At 37.1% G+C, this 17,490-nt stretch overlaps 1 protein-coding gene across 1 annotated transcript in view; it reads right to left on the reverse strand.

Moving 5' to 3' along the window:
• LOC128558903 (focadhesin-like) overlaps nucleotides 1-17,490 on the reverse strand; it is a 322,592-nt gene that overhangs the window by 99,570 nt on the left and 205,532 nt on the right. The window contains exon 4 of the mRNA XM_053549183.1: nucleotides 14,243-14,397. Coding sequence (XP_053405158.1) covers nucleotides 14,243-14,397 — 155 coding nt within the window. The remainder of the gene's footprint in view (nucleotides 1-14,242; nucleotides 14,398-17,490) is intronic.

A 17,490-nucleotide genomic window follows, 5' to 3' on the forward strand; every position in this document is an offset into this window, starting at 1 on the left:
ACAGATTCCTGAAATATACTGCAGATCATTCCAAATACAGCACCATACAGATTCCCGAAATATACTGCAGATCATTCCAAATACAGCACCATACAGATTCCGGAAATATACTGCAGATCTTTCCAAATACAGCACCATACAGATTCCTGAAATATACTGCAGATCATTCCAAATACAGCACCATACAGATTCCCGAAATATACTGCAGATCATTCCAAATACAGCACCATATAGATTTCCGAAATATACTGCAGATCATTCAAAATACAGCACCATACAGATTCCCAAAATATACTGCAGATCATTCCAAATACAGCATCATACAGATTCCCAAAATATACTGCAGATCATTCCAAATACAGCACCATATAGATTTCCGAAATATACTGCAGATCATTCAAAATACAGCACCATACAGATTCCCAAAATATACTGCAGATCATTCCAAATACAGCACCATACAGATTCATCATTCAAAATATAGTACCATACAGATTCCTGAAATATACTGCAGATCATTCAAAATATAGTACCATATAAATTCCTGAAATATACTGCAGATCATTCAAAATATAGTACCATACAGATTCCTGAAATATACTGCAGATCATTCAAAATACAGTACCATATAGATTCCTCAAATATACTTACAGATTCCTGAAATATACTGCAGATCACTCATATTACAGTACCATACAGATTCCTGAAATATACTGCAGATCATTCCAAATACAGTACCATACAGATTCCTGAAATATTCTGCAGATCATTCCAAATACAGAACCATACAGATTCCGGAAATATACTGCAGATCATTCCAAATACAGCACCATATAGATTCCTGAAATATACTGCAGATCATTCAAAATACAGCACCATACAGATTCCCAAAATATACTGCAGATCATTCCAAATACAGCACCATACAGATTCCAGAAATATACTGCAGATCATTCCAAATACAGTACCATACAGATTCCGGAAATATACTGCAGATCATTCCAAATACAGCACCATACATAATGGCGGACAGGTTTTCAGGAATCTGTATGGTACTATATTTTGAATTATGAATCTGTATGGTGCTGTATTTGGAATGATCTGCAGTATATTTTGGGAATCTGTATGGTGCTGTATTTGGAATGATCTGCAGAATATTTTGGGAATCTATATGGTGCTGTATTTGGAATAATCTGCAGTATATTTCCGGAATCTGTATGGTACTGTATTTGGAATGATCTGCAGTATATTTCTGGAATCTGTATGGTACTATATTTTGAATGATCTGACTTACAGAAGGTTTGTGGTTCTTTCCAGATGTCCAATTGTGTGCCTGCTATAATGCCTTTAGGTGCACTTAACATAGTTCAGTCAAGTTGTACACTAATTTCCTTCTAATGCTATTTCTAGGTTGTTAACTTTGCAGACATCATTTTGGAGCACTTTTTGCTTTGTAGTGCTAAATTTTGTTTCTACTTTGAGAAAAGGTGCCAATTTCTGCTGTGAGTAACTTACGTGACATACAGCATTCATCGTGTCCATTCTGTAAATGTCAGTATCTTGAGATGTACCCAATATAATTATTCCTATGATATTGTTTAAAAATCATACAGATTCCTGAAATATACTGCAGATCATTCAAAATATAGTACCATACAGATTCCTGAAATATACTGCAGATCATTCCAAATATAGTACCATACAGATTCCTCAAATATACTGCAGATCATTCCAAACACAGTACCATACAGATTCCTGAAATATACTGCAGATCATTCCAAACACAGTACCATACAGATTCCTGAAATATACTGCAGATCATTCCAAACACAGTACCATACAGATTCCTGAAATATACTGCAGATCATTCCAAATACAGCACCATACAGATTCCCGAAATATACTGCAGATCATTCCAAATACAGCACCATACAGATTCCCGAAATATACTGCAGATCATTCCAAATACAGCACCATACAGATTCCCGAAATATACTGCAGATCATTCCAAATACAGCACCATACAGATTCCCGAAATATACTGCAGATCATTCCAAATACAGCACCATACAGATTCCCAAAATATACTGCAGATCATTCCAAATACAGCACCATACAGATCCCTGAAATATACTGCAGATCATTCCAAATATAGTACCATACAGATCCCTGAAATATACTGCAGATCACTCATATTACAGTACCATACAGATTCCTGAAATATACTGCAGATCATTCCAAATACAGTACCATACAGATTCCGGAAATATACTGCAGATCATTCCAAATACAGTACCATACAGATTCCTGAAATATACTGCAGATCACCCAAAATACAGTACCATACAGATTCCTGAAATTTACTGCAGATCATTCAAAATACAGTACCATACAGATTCCTGAAATATACTACAGATCATTCAAAATACAGTACCATACAGATTCCTGAAATATACTACAGATCATTCAAAATACAGTACCATACGGAGTCCTGAAATATATTGCATACTGTAAAATCATTTAATTTCGTGGGCATGAAATTTCATGGTTTTGGTCAAAACGGCAATTTCTTTGGGATATGAATTTGTGGGTTTCAACTTTTGAACATAAAATGAATGGGAGTTTTACTTGTGCGTTGGGATTAAATATCGTGGATTGACTCAACCACGAAAATTAGCCCCCCATGAATATTAAAGATTTCACAGTATCATTCAAATTACAGTACCATACAGATACCTGAAATATATTGCATATTTAAATTACAGTACCATACAGATTCCTAAAATATACTGCAGATCATTCAAAATACAGTACCATACAGATTCCTAAAATATACTGCAGATCATTCCAAATACAGTACCATACAGATACCTGAAATATATTGCATATTTAAATTACAGTACCATACAGATTCCTGAAATATACTGCAGATCATTAAAATACAGTACCAAACAGATTCCTAAAATATATTGCAGATCATTCAAAATACAGTACCATACAGATTCCTGAAATATATCTCAGTTCAGTTGTACAGGCTATCTTTATATCAAAGAATGTGTGCATATTTCTCATATTCATTATATAACTCCTTATGTACACATTCTTCACTTACTGTAAAATATTATCTTTTTTCCAGGCTAAATCATTTTATTTATTTTGTTGGGTTTAACGTCGCACCGACACAATTTTAGGTCATATGGCGACTTTCCAGCTTTAATGGTGGAGGAAGACCCCAGGTGCCCCTCCGTGCATACTTTCATCACGAGCGGGCACCTGGGTAGAACCACGACCTTCCGTAAGCAGTGGATGCTTCTCACGTGAAGAATTCTAGCCCAAATGAGGTTTCGAACCCACATCGATGAGGGCAAATGGTTGAAATCAACGACTCTACCACTCGCACGGAGGCCTCAGGCTAATCAGTCAACAAAAAACAATCCAAGCAAATAGATAATGTTCACACAAACTTTTCATTAATTTTGTCTTAATTTAAGATTGGAATGTGCCAATAAAATTGGCTAAAGGCATAACTTTTTATGCTGACAAAATTAAATGCTTCCACAGTATCAGATAATTAGTTTTTACATATGCATAAAGACAACTAAATGTTGCTTTTGAATGAATATTTAAGACTTGGAAGCTCTCCTCTAATATTAACATGTTTGAAGATCTAAAACATTGACTTTGATTGACACCATGATGATATCTCTGAAATTGCATTTCCTGGTTTTTTGTGACTCAATTTGACTGACATTTGGTATGAAAGCATTGTAAATATTTTCCAGTCCTTCTTGTTTCATGCTGGGTAACAGTATTTTCTGTCAGTAGGTACAGTGACACTGTAGAGGAGATTTATGTCTCTGTAATGCTGTAGCTACGCTGAGGCACACAAAGACAGCTGCCTATACTATGTGTTATTCCAGGAAATTGCATTTTTTATATCTATCACAAAAAAAAACTACAAACATAAAAGAAGACAGATAATGTTGTTATTAAACTAGTTGTGTGTCTAAAGGAACAAGCAGGCCAAGATGGCCCTAGGTCTCTCACCTGAGAAACACACCATAACAGTGTAAATATGTTTGACCTAGTGATTTCATGGAGACAAATGTTCTGACCAATTTTCATTAAGACTGGACCAACTAGAAATACATTCTGCATGCCCATGGGCAGAATGTCGAGCCTGCCAGCTGTCTAAAAAAGTAACATTCATTATACTATTTGGCGGTGTCAGAACTGACTTACACTAGCACCTGTATTTGCATATGGAATCTTTTTGACCAATTATAACAAGAAATCTATATAATATAAGTCCACACAAAACTCTTTACCAGATAAAGATAGGTCAAAATACACCTAAAAATTGGATGTAACATGCATGTTGTACCACAGAAAAGTGGTCTCAATTTTTCCCCATGGCCAGTAATAAAAATTTATTTATTTATTTACTTGGGTTTTACGGCCCACCAACACAGTATAGGTTATATGGTGCCAAATAGGACTACAAATTTTGGTTCCGCATCTCCTTTACATTGAAATAAAAACATGAGGTATGGGTATGGAATCAAAGTTACAGCAAAACCAAGTGTTAGACCCTATTAATCGCCTCTTACGATCATGCAAGGGTAAGGCAGTGGATTCAATTCTTTTCATACATAGATCGTCCCAGAACCACATGGGGCCCAGTAATAAACAAGAGGGCCATGATGGCCCTATATCGCTCACCTGTTATCATTGCACTTGAGAACAAGAAGGTCCACAGAAAAAATATCTAAGTCCAAAGGACAGCAACAACAAAGGAAAGAAATTTAACCAAAAAGAAAAAAAAAATTCTTACAAGGTACAGATATGTCAAAATACACCTAAAAATTGGAGGTACCATCCATATTGTACCACAGAAAAGTGGTCTCGGTTTTTCCCTATGGCCAATAATAAAAAAGTTATTATAAATAAGCTATTTATAGTGACGTAAAAGGGAAGTAATTAAAAAAAATTATTGTAAGTCAACAAAAGAAGGATCTGCCAAATAAATCTGTTGACATAAATGAAATTTCGGATCAGTATCTTCATTAGTTACGGAGATATACCCATTTTCATTTGAAAGAAAGGGAGGTAATTTGACATAAATCAGTCCATAGTTATCTACCCTGATTGGCTCAGTCCAACTAATGACAATAATGAAATTTCAAATAAGTCCTATAAGTACTTACTGATATAAATCCATTTTGATTACAATCAGGGGAGGTAATCAGATATAAAATAACTCTGGAACCTATGACTGGATCTGATTTGTCATGGAATCCAAGATTTATTGTTGTTGAAGATATTTTGGAAGTTTGTATCAAATATAACCATAATGAAGTCTCTATATGGCTGCAAAAGCCAAAATAGCCAATTTTGGACCTTTAAGGGGCCATAACTCTGGAACCCATGATGGAATCTGGCCAGTTTAAGAAGGGAACCAAGATCTTGTGGTGATACAAGTTGTGTGCAAGTTTGATTAAAATCAAATCATAAATGAAGCTGCTATTGTGCAGACAAGGTCAAAATAGCTAATTCTGGCCCTATCAGTAGCCATAACTCTGGAACCCATTATGGGATCTGGCCGGTTCAAGAAAGAAACCGAGATCTTATGGTGATACAAGTTGTGTGCAAGTTTGATTAAATTCAAATCATAAATGAAGCTGTTATTGTGCAGACAAGGTCAAAATAGCTAATTTTGGCCCTTTCAGGGGCCAGTACTCTGGAACCCATAATGGGATCTGGCCATTTCAAGAAAGGAACCAAGATCATACAGTGATACAAGTTGTGTGCAAGTTTGGTAAAAATCAAATCATAAATAAAGCTGCTATTGTGCAGACAAGGTCAAAATAGCTAATTTTGGCCCTTTCAGGGGCCATAACTCTGGAACCGATAATGGGATCTAGCCAGTTCAAGAAAGGAACCAAGATCTTATGGTGATACAAGTTGTGTGCAAGTTTGGTTAAAATAAAATCATAAATGAAACCACTATCGTGCAGACAAGAGATTGTGGACGGACGAAGAGAGATCACAAAAGCTCACCCTGTCACTATGTGACAGGTGAGCTAAAAATGTACAATATAAGCTATCTATAGTAAAACAAAGGGAAGTAATTCTAAAAACAAGGCTGCCTCATGGTGTTGAACAAATGTGCCAAGTTACATCAAAATCCCCTTATGCATTAAGAAGACATGCTCCAGACAATGTCATTCTTGTATCTGACCTTTGGCCCCTAAGTGTGACCTTGACCTTAGACCTAGGGACCTGGTTCTTAGGCATGACAATCCGTCTCATTATGGTGAACATTCATGCCAAGTTACATCAAAATCCCACCATGCATGAAGAAGAAATGCTCCGGACAAACTTCAATTTGACCTTTGACCTCCGACTGTGACCTTAACCTTTGAGATAGGAACATGGCGTTTGCGCATGACACTCCTTCTCATTGAGGTAAACATTCATGCCAAATATAAACAAGATTGGTCCATGCAGGTCAAAGTTATGGTTCGGACAAACTTCAATTTGACCTTAGACCTCCAACTGTGACCTTGACCTTTGAGATAGGAACATGGGGTTTGCATACATGTCCAAGATTCCATAAAACAAACATTCTGACAAAGTTTTGGGAAGATTGGAGCAAAAAATAGGCCTCTAGAGTGTATACAAGCTTTTCCTTTGATTTGACCTAGTGACCTAGTTTATGGACCCATGTGACCCAGATCTGAAATCATTCAAGACTTTATGATAAAAAAACAAGAGGGCCATGATGGCCCTATATTGCATGCCTGTTAAACTTGGCCTTGGAATCATCAAGATAAACATTCTGACCAAGTGTCATGAAGATAGGGTCATAAATGTGGTCTCTACAGTGTTAACAAGCTTTTCCTTTGACTTGGGTGGTGACCTAGTTTTTGACCCCATATGACCCAGTTTCGAACTTGTCCTAGGAATTATCAAGATAAACATTCTGACCAAGTTTCATTAAGACAGGGTCATAAATGTGGCCTCAATATTGTTAACAAGCTTTTCCTTTGATTTGACGGGATGACCTAGTTTATGACCCCATATGACCCAGTTCTGAATCTGGTATAGGAATCATCAAGATAAACATTCTGACCAAGTTTCATGCAGATATGGTCAAAAATATGGCCTCTAGGGTGTTAACAAGCTTTTCCTTTGTTTTGACCTGTTGACCTAGTTTTTGACCCCACATGGTGCAGTTTCGAACTTGACCTTGAGATCATCAAGATAAACATTCTGTGCAAGTTTGTATCATATCAAAGCATAAACTAGAAAATGCTTTTGTAAAAAAGCGCATGTCTCCCCCAATGCAAAGTCCTATAGGCAAGAAGTCAATAGGGGTCAGGAGCGAAAGTCAAAGAGACACTGATGGTTGGCTGCACTAAGGATCATCTACTTGGCATGTCCAGTCATCCCACTAAATTTCAACACTCTTGGCCTAGTGGTTCTCAAGTCACTGTTCAGGCTCCTGTGACCGTGACCTTTGATCAAGTGACCTCAAAATAAATAGGGGTCATCTACTCTGCATGTCCAATCATCCTATTAAGTTTCAACATTGTAGGTCAAGTGGTTCTCAAGTTGTTTCCAAAAAATGATTTTACATGAACAGGCCACTGTGACCTTGACCTTTAATTGACTGACTCCAAAATCAATAGGGGTCATCTACTCTGCATGTTCAATCATTCTATGAAGTTTCAACATTCTGGGTCAAGTGGTTCTCAAGTTATTGATCGGAACTGGTTATCAATGTTCAGGCTCCTGTGACCTTGACCTTTAACGGAGTGACCCCAAAAACAATAGGGTCATTTACTCTGTATGAACAATCATCCTATGAAGTTTGAACATTCTGGGTCGAGAGGTTCTCAAGTTATTGATTGGAAATGGTTTTCCATGTTCAGGCCCCTGTGGCCTTGACCTTTAACAGAGTGACCCCAAAATCGTTAGGGGTCTTCTACTCTGCATGACCAATCATCCTATGAAGTTTCATCATTCTAGGTCAAGTGGTTCTCAAGTTACTGACCGGAAATGGTTTTCAATGTTCAGGCCCTGTGGCCTTGACCTTTCATAGAGTGACCCCAAAATCGTTAGGGGTCATCTACTCTGCATGACCAATCATCCTATTAAGTTTCAACATTCTGGGTCAAGTGGTTCTTAAGTTACTGACCGGAAATGGTTTTCAATGTTCAGGCCCCTGTGACCTTGACCTTTAATGGAGTCACCCCAAAATCAATAGGGGTCATCTACTTTGCATGTACAATCATCCTATGAAGTTTCAACATTCTGGGTGAAGTGGTTCTCCAGTTATTGATCGGAAATGGTTTTCCATGTTCAGGCCCCTGTGACCTTGACCTTTGACGGAGTGACCCCAAAATCAATAGGGGTCATCTACTCTTCATGACCAATCATCCTATGAAGTTTCAACCTTCTGGGTCAAGTGGTTCTCTAGTTATTGATCGGAAATGGTTTTCAATGTTCAGGCCCCTGTGACCTTGACCTTTGACGGAGTGACCCCAAAATCAATAGGGGTCATCTACTCTTCATGACCAATCATCCTATGAAGTTTCAACATTCTGGGTCAAGTGGTTCTCTAGTTATTGATCGGAAATGGTTTTCAATGTTCAGGCCCCTGTGACCTTGACCTTTGACGGAGTGACCCCAAAATCAATAGGGGTCATCTACTCTTCATGACCAATCATCTTATGAAGTTTCAACATTCTGGGTCAAGTGGTTCTCTAGTTATTGATCGGAAATGGTTTTCAATGTTCAGGCCCCTGTGACCTTGACCTTTGACGGAGTGACCCCAAAAACAATAGGGGTCGTCTACTCCAGCAGCCCTACAACCCTATAAAGTTTGAAGGTTCTAGGTCAAATGGTTCTCCAGTTATTGCTCGGAAATGAAGTGTGACGTACGGATGGACGGACGGAGGGACGGACAGGGCAAAAACAATATGTCTCCTGGGGGAGACATAATTAAACCTCTATATGGCTGAAAGAGCCAAAATAGAAAATATTGCCCCTTTCAGGGGCAGCAACTCTAGTACCCACATTGGAATCTAGCCAGTTTTCCAAAGAAAGTGAGATCTTATTGTGACTTAAGTTATGTGTAAGTGTGGTTAAATTTAAACGTAAAATGTCACTTCTATCATGTCCACAAGGTAAAAATTATAATTTTGGCTCTTTCAGGGATCAATCAGGGGCTGTAACTCTGGAACCTATGACTGGATCTGACAGATTCATCATGGAATCCAAGATCTATTGTTGTTAAAAATATTTTGCAATTTAATTTTAAATCAAACCATAAATGGAGTGTCTATATGGCTGCAAAGGCCAATCTTGCAAATTTTGGCCCTTTAAAGGGCCATAACTCTGGAACCCATGATGGGATCTGGCCAGTTTTCGAAAGGAACCGAGATATAATGCCAATACAAGTTATGTGGAAGTTTGATTAAAATTGATTGCAAAATGTGGTCTCTATCGTGTTCACAAGCCAAAATAGCAAATTTTGGCCTTTTAAGGGGCCATAACTCTGGAACCCATGATGGGATCTGGCCAGTTTTCGAAAGGAACCAAGATATTATGCCAATACAAGTTATGTGGAAGTTTGATTAAAATTGATTGCAAAATGTGTTCTCTATCGTGTTCACAAGCCAAAATAGCAAATATTGGCCCTTTAAGGGGCCATAACTCTGGAACCCATGATGGGATCTGGCCAGTTTTCGGAGAGAACCGAGATATTATGCCAATACAAGTTGTGTGCAAGTTTGATTAAAATTGGTTGCAAAATGTGGTCTCTATCATGTTCACAAGAAATTGTGGACAGACGACAGATGGACGCCATACGATGGATGACGGACAAAGGGCGATCACAAAAGCTCACCTTGTCACTACATGATGGGTGAGCTAAAAATGTGGCCCTCTAGAGTGTAAACAAGCTTATTCTTTGATTTGACATGGTGACATAGTTTTTAACCCCACGTGACCCAGATAAAAATTCATTCGAGATTTCATGCAGACAAACATTCTGACAAAGTTTCATGCACTCACATGAAAAGTGCAGCCCCTATTGCAAACACAAGGTTTTCTTTTATTTCAACAGGTGACCTAGTTTTTGACCCCAGACAACCCAGATTTGAAATTGGCTAAAGATCATCAAGCTAAATATTTTGACCAAATTTCATGAAAATATGGTTATAAACGGGGCCACTAGAGAGTTAGCTTTTTTCCTTCGATTTGACTGGATGACCTAGTTTTTGACCCAACATGACCCAGATTCAAACTTGACCTAGAGGTCATCAAGACAAACATTTTAACCAATTCTCATGAGTTTCAAACTTAAAATGTGGTCTCTAGAGTGTTAGCAAAATTTTCCTTTGATCTCGCCTAGGGACATAGTTTTTGACCCCACATGACCCAGTTTCAAATTTGAAAGAGATCATCAAGACAAACATTCTGACCAAGTTTTGTAAAGATTGAGTCACAACTGTGGCCTCTAGAGTGTCCACAAGCTTTTCCTTTGATCTGACTGGGTGACCTAGTTTTTGACCCAACATGACCCAGATTCGATCTTGACCTAAATGTCATCAAGACAAACATTCTGACCAATTCTCATCAGTTTCAAAATTAAATCCTGGTCAAGATTTCCCTTTTGTCTGGCCTAATGAGTGTTCATAAGCTTTTTCTTTGATCTGGCCTACTGACCTAGTTTTTGACCCCACATGACCCAGATTCGAACTTATCCTAAAGATCATCAAGACACACATTCTGACCAAGTTTCATAAATATTGGGTCACAACTGTGGCCTTAGAGTGTTCAGAAAGCAAATGTTGATGGATGACAGATGATGCACGACTGAAGCGGGACAATAACAGGTCACAATACCACTCCTTGAGCACTTCGTGCTCAGGTGAGCTAAAAAGGTGCCCCAACTTCTGTCACTGTAGGGTCTTATGTTGCTTGTTGACAATGCAAGACTCAGAACACTTATATTACCTTGACATGGGTCATCCAGGAGATGGGAGAGGCTGGTATGGATACTACAAAACATCACCAAGAAACACAAGATGAAGAAACTGACAGAGTATCTTTTTATGTAGAAGGAGGGGATAAATCACAAATAAAACTGCAGATGCACAACTTCCATAATGAGTGTGGCTCAGTGAAATACCAAACAGAACACCAGGTGCACAACTTCACATCCGATGTTACTATTCTCCAATGTTTCATAACTCCAGGTAAAATACTTTTTGTGATAGGTACGGCAAGACTAAGGTTCTTTTATACATACTTTTTTAAGTCAAGGGCAGTAACTCAAATCTGGCTGAGTGAAATTCCAAACAAAACTTGAGGTGCAAAACTTCACATGCTGATTAATAATAATGTTTGATGATTCTAGGTCAAACACGTTTTGAGAAATGCACTACAGAAGACAGAATATGTGGACAAGGAAAAATAACAAGAGCTGTCTGTTGACAGCGCGCTCGACTATTCGAAGCATTTGATAGAAGTATAGGGTCAAAATATTACCTGAGATTTTCAGACAAAAGAAAAGGAACAGATAAGACAAACAATGTACCTGCATTTGTGGATTTGGGCAATGTGTGACCATGTTGGTAAGCAAGTGTTCAAAGTGTCAAAGCCATATATCTAACAGTTGATAGACAAAATATCGAATGGTATGCGAAACCTAACTAATTTCTATGTCCAGAAAAGGGCCATAACTGAGCTCAAGTCCTTGTCCTAGGTAAGTAGACTATGAAGGTAAACAAGTGGTCAAAGTTTCAAAGCCATATGACAAACAGGTTAGGCATAATATAGACTGGTACGAAAAACTTCACTGATTTCCAAGTCCAAAAAGGGCCATAATTTAGCCAAAATAGTTGACAGAGTTATGTACTCTTGCCTACAGATGGAAATCATGATGATAAACAAGTGTTAAATGTTTCAAAGCCACATGTCAAATAGCTTTGACAAAACATTGACTTGTATGAAAACTAAACCAATTTCCAAGTCAAAAAAGGGCCATAATTCAGCCAAAATAGTTGACAGAGTTACGTACTCTTGCCTACAGATATAAATCATGATGATGAACAATTGTGCAAACTTTCAAAGCCACATGTCAAATAGTTTTGACAAAACATGGACTTGTACACAAATTGTACCAATTTCCAAGTCCAAAAAGGGCTATAATTCAGTCAAAATAGTTGACAGAGTTATGTACTCTTGCCTACAGATAGAGACTGTTATAATAAACAAGTGATAAAAGTTTCAAAGCCATATGTCAAACACTTTACACAAAATGTGAACTGGTACAAAAAAGTTAACCAAGATTTCTAAGTTAAAAGGGGTCATAACTCAAAATCCTTGATAGAGTTATGTACTCTTGCCTACAACTGGACATGGTGATGGTAAACAAGTGTTGAAAGTTTCAAAGCTTTATCTCAAAAGACTTTGTCAAAAAGTGGACTGGTACGAAAAACTTAACCAAGGTGTGACGCTGACGCCGACGCCGTGGTGAGTAGGATAGCTCTACTTATTCTGGTATCTGCATTATTTTGGATATGGTAACTTGCATGCAAATCTTTAACCAGAAATTTTTAAGTTCAAAAGGTGACAATTTTGCAAAATACATGTGAGAGTTATGGGTCTTGATGCTATGACCTAGTTTTATAAACCCTGAAGAAACATGTTAAGTTTCAATTAGTACAAAGAAAACAAGAGCTGTCTGATGACAGCGCGCTCGACTATTCGAAGAATTGATTGAAGAATGGGGTCAAAATATTTCCACGGATATTCAGACAAAAGAAATAAATAGATTAGACAAACAATGTTCCTGTATTACTTTGATTTCGATAAGTCTTGCACTAAATGGCAATATATGAGCCAATTTCAAAGTCCAAAAAGGGCCATAATTCAGTCAAAATAGTTATGTACTCTTGCCTACAGATGGAAATCATAATGATAAACAAGTGTTCAAAGTTTAAAAGCCATATGTCAAATAGTTTTGACAAAACATGGACATGTATGAAAACAGAACCATTTTCAAAGTCCAAAAAGGGCCATAATTCAGCCAAAATAGATGACAGAGTTATGTTCTCTTTCCTACAGATAGAGACTATTATACTAAACAAGTGATAAAAGTTTCAAAGCCATATGTCAAACCTTTACAAAAAATATGAACTGGTATGAAAAACTTAACCAAGATTTCTAAGTCAAAAGGGGCCATAATTCAGCCAAAATTCTTGATAGAGTTATGTACTCTTGCCTATAACTGGACATGGTGATGGTAAACAGGTGCTGAAAGTTTCAAAGCTTTATCTCAAAAGACTTTGTCAAAATATGAACTGGTACGAAATATTAACCCAGATTTCTTAGTCAAAAAGGGCCATAATTCAGCCAAAATCCTTGATGAAGTTATGTGCTCTTGCCTATAACTGGACATGGTGATGGTAAACAAGTGTTGAAAGTTTCAAAGCTTTATCTAAAAAGACTTTGTCAAAATATGAACTGGTACGAAAAACTTAACCATGATTTCTAAGTCAAAAGGGGCCATAATTCAGCCAAAATCCTTGATGGAGTTATGTGCTCCTATAACTGGCCATGATGATGGTAAACAAATGTTGAAATTTTCAAAGCTTTATCTCAAAAGACTTTGTCAAAATGTGGACTGGTACGAAAAACTTAACCAAGGTGTGACGCCGATGCCGACCCCGTGGTGAGTAGGATAGCTCTACTTATTCTTCGAATAGTTGAGCTAAAACTAAGTTTCAAAGCTATATGCCTTTAAATGAGAGCTATACGTACTTGCATGCAAAACTTTAACCAAGGTGCGACGCTGACCCCAGGGCGAGTAGAATAGCTCAGATTATTGTTTGAATTAATCAAGCAAAATTAATGTTGACTTGTTAATTAACTCCTTCTATCATTAACCCATCCTGATGCATTACTTCTTCATGTCTGGATACTGCATTGCTCAGTGTTATATTTTCTTAGTTATACTTTATCCTTTGGTATCATGGAGTCATTACAAGAAATCTGCAAATCAAAATTCACCTTAAGCTAGTGCTATGGGTCATAAGGAGTGCTAGAGTTTTCATTACCTCTCATGAACATCTATGCTTGGTTGAATTCTTCGCTTCCAAGTTTTTTTTATTTATTTGGAGGTAGATTTCAATGCAGTTAAAAAGTCCAATATTGGCTTACTTACTTTGAGGTTGGTACTTGATTTAAGAACCCGTTGAGAACATAGGTGAAATCTGCACATTGTTCCTTCAGTAACTGTATCCACAGCTGACTGCATCGTCGAGCAACCTGACCTTGATCTGAGCATGTGTACTGCCAAAGGGCCTTTAACTCAGCAAACTTGAAAAAAAAAATAGTCTGAATAAAGTAAGCATCAGCAGATAAATGTATTTTCAGAAAGTATCATTTTTAAAACAAGAGCTGTTTGTAAAACATGTATGCCCCCTCCCCCACCCACTCACCACCCATGATAACTTAACCTTCTGACCATAAAAGTAAAAGGGGTCACCTACTGACCACAGGCAATCATCGTGTGAAGTTCCATGACTGTAGGCAAATGTATTTTTTTTCAGTGGAAACAGTCTCCAGTCTCAAGGTCACTGTAGCCTTAACTTTTGACCTACTAATCTTTAAAGCAGTAAGGTCACCTACTGACCACAGGTAATTATCCTATGGAGTTTGGCTTATTCTCCAGTTACTGACTGGACATAAGGTATTTGACAATTTGAAGTGTTTTAATATTCAGTGTGCTGCTATCCAACTTGATTAACAGTAGAACATGTTCTGTAGCTTTTATTTGAAAGGTGGCACTGATTAGAATGTATAATATACCAGCTACCTCATTGAAATATACTTCAGACACTACAATCTTTGATAAGTTTCAGAGCTTTCTCTAGGGAAAGATCAAACTTGTCATCAACAAGAGACAAATGCCTACTGTCTGATCCACCAAATCCATAACAAATTTTTTTGTGTGAACTGTTGCCAATATATATCATTTAAAAGGTCTCTAGAGATGGCAGAAGGATTCTTTTGAATTTTCAGGTATCTTTAAAAGTGTCAATTTGATGGCCAAGATTTACTGTGTAAAATTCTGGCGATGTCGTATTTACTTATCATTGTGTCAAGTTACTCTGAATTCCCTTCACTGACTTTAAAAATTATAGTCTTTAATCATAAAATTAATCAAATTAATCAAAAATTCATGTAACTTTATTATTATCAGAGCATGTGTCTTTCAATTCCTCTTTATGACATAGAATTGTACCAAGTTGTATTAAAATCCTTTCAGTAGAAAAAGTGTCCTTCTATTCAACATCACAAATACTACGGGCCATAACTCTGGAGTTACTTGGGCAATCTGACAGAACTTGACGTGCCACATTTCCCTATACAGTAAACCTCACTTATAAGGAGCTTGGGACCTCTAACATTTGTTCCTTATAACCGAGGTTCCTTATATCCATATAGCGAACTAGTTCCTTGTAACCGAGGTTTGTATAACGAACACAATTTGTATAGCGAACACTATTTGACTGACGTTTGAAAAGGGCTATGTGTTCACACTACGGGCCGACCATAAATCTGTATGTGAGAAAGTTGCGAGTCTAGTACAGGTCCTTTTCTGGAGAGATGGTAAGGTAAACTGCCTGCATGTGACTGAAAAAGTATTGAAACACGGTCTTTAAACCTAAACTAAGCCAAAATGTACATCGGTAAGAATGACCGTAGTTTTTGCTTATTTTATGTTGGTTATTTCTATCTTCTTTTTTAGTGAGCGCTACATTATAACTTTAAAATATGTTGCAGTTACGCCCCTTAACTTGCTCTACTGCATGTTATGTGAATAGGCATTAATACTAAATAAATGTTCAATTTTCCATTTTGCAGACACTAGACAACAGCGTCTTACATAATGATTAAAGTGTAAATTATACCTATAATTTTGCTATTTTCTATTTTAGCACCTGCTATAATTTTTACAATTGGAAATTAGGTAAACTGGACTGTTTGCCATTGTTAATCACGCATAATTAGCACATTTATAAGGATATTTCCATCGTGACGAAACTAGACTAATAATGACCAATATTACAATCCCAAGTCTACTATCGTGCAGTATTTGATAAATGTTAATGATGATATTATATATTTTCTTTTTATTGTATCCTTGAATTAACAAACTAAAGATCATAGAAATGAAATCATTTGTTTTTATTCAAACGCATGAAAGCGTGTGAAAGTGCCGAGATTACTCTGACGTCATCAGCGATTCTCCTGTTTATTTCCGATTTTCAATAATTTTTATTCTCTATGTCTGTTCGCTATAATTGAGGGGTTTTCCACTGAATTTCATACTTTGGGACTGGAAAAAATGTTCCTTATAACCGAGTGTTCCTTATAACCGAGTTCCCTATAACTGAGGATTCTTACATTGAACTAGAGCTATCACTAAAGGTGATGAATGTACCCCCCGCATGCACTGACACAGTACATTGTAATTTGATGCACCAAGATTGCATAATTATGTGGACTGTATGTATATAGACTGTATGTATACAGTATAGTAACAAAAAACAAAGTCCCATAACTATGCGGAATATTTATCTAAAAGAATGTAACATGCAGCATGCACAACTAGGGTTGGTACTGATCACTTGTGTGAAGTTTCATTAAATTGTGTGTAAGGGTTTGGTAGACTAGGCACGCACAAGATTGCATATGCAGACTGTATGTACATAGTTAGTTAACAAGAAACAAAGTCCCATAACTCTGCAATTTTTGTCGCTGAAAGAACCTTACATGCCCCATGCACAACTACTATTGTTACTGATCACTTGTGTGAAGTTTCATTAAATTGTGTCAAGGGGATGAGGAGAGATGGTGCGCACAAAATTGTGTCTATGTATATAGTATAGTAACAAAAAAACAAAGTCCCATAACTCTGCAAATTTTTTTTCTGAAAGAACCTAACATGCCCCATGCACAACTACTGTTGTTACTGATCACTTGTGTGAAGTTTCATCAAATTGTGTCAAGGGGATGAGGAGAGATGGTGCGCACAAGATTGTGTCTATGTATATAGTATAGTAACAAAAAAACGAAGTCCCATAACTCTGCCAATTTTTTTTCTAAAAGAACCTAACATGCCCCATGCACTACTACTGTTGGTACTGATCACTTGTGTGAAGTTTCATTAAATTGTGTCAAGGGGATGAGGAGAGATGGTGCGCACAAGATTATGTCTATGTATATAGTATAGTAACAAAAAAACAAAGTCCCATAACTCTGCAAATTTTTTTTCTAAAAGAACCTTACATGCGCCATGCACAACTACTGTTGGTATTGATCACTTGTGTGAAGTTTCATTAAATTCTGTCAAGGGGATAAGGAGAGATGGTGCGCACAAGATTGCGTCTACGGCCAGACGGC

The sequence above is a fragment of the Mercenaria mercenaria genome, chromosome 8, assembly GCF_021730395.1.
Source record: "Mercenaria mercenaria strain notata chromosome 8, MADL_Memer_1, whole genome shotgun sequence".
Lineage (NCBI taxonomy): Eukaryota > Metazoa > Mollusca > Bivalvia > Venerida > Veneridae > Mercenaria > Mercenaria mercenaria.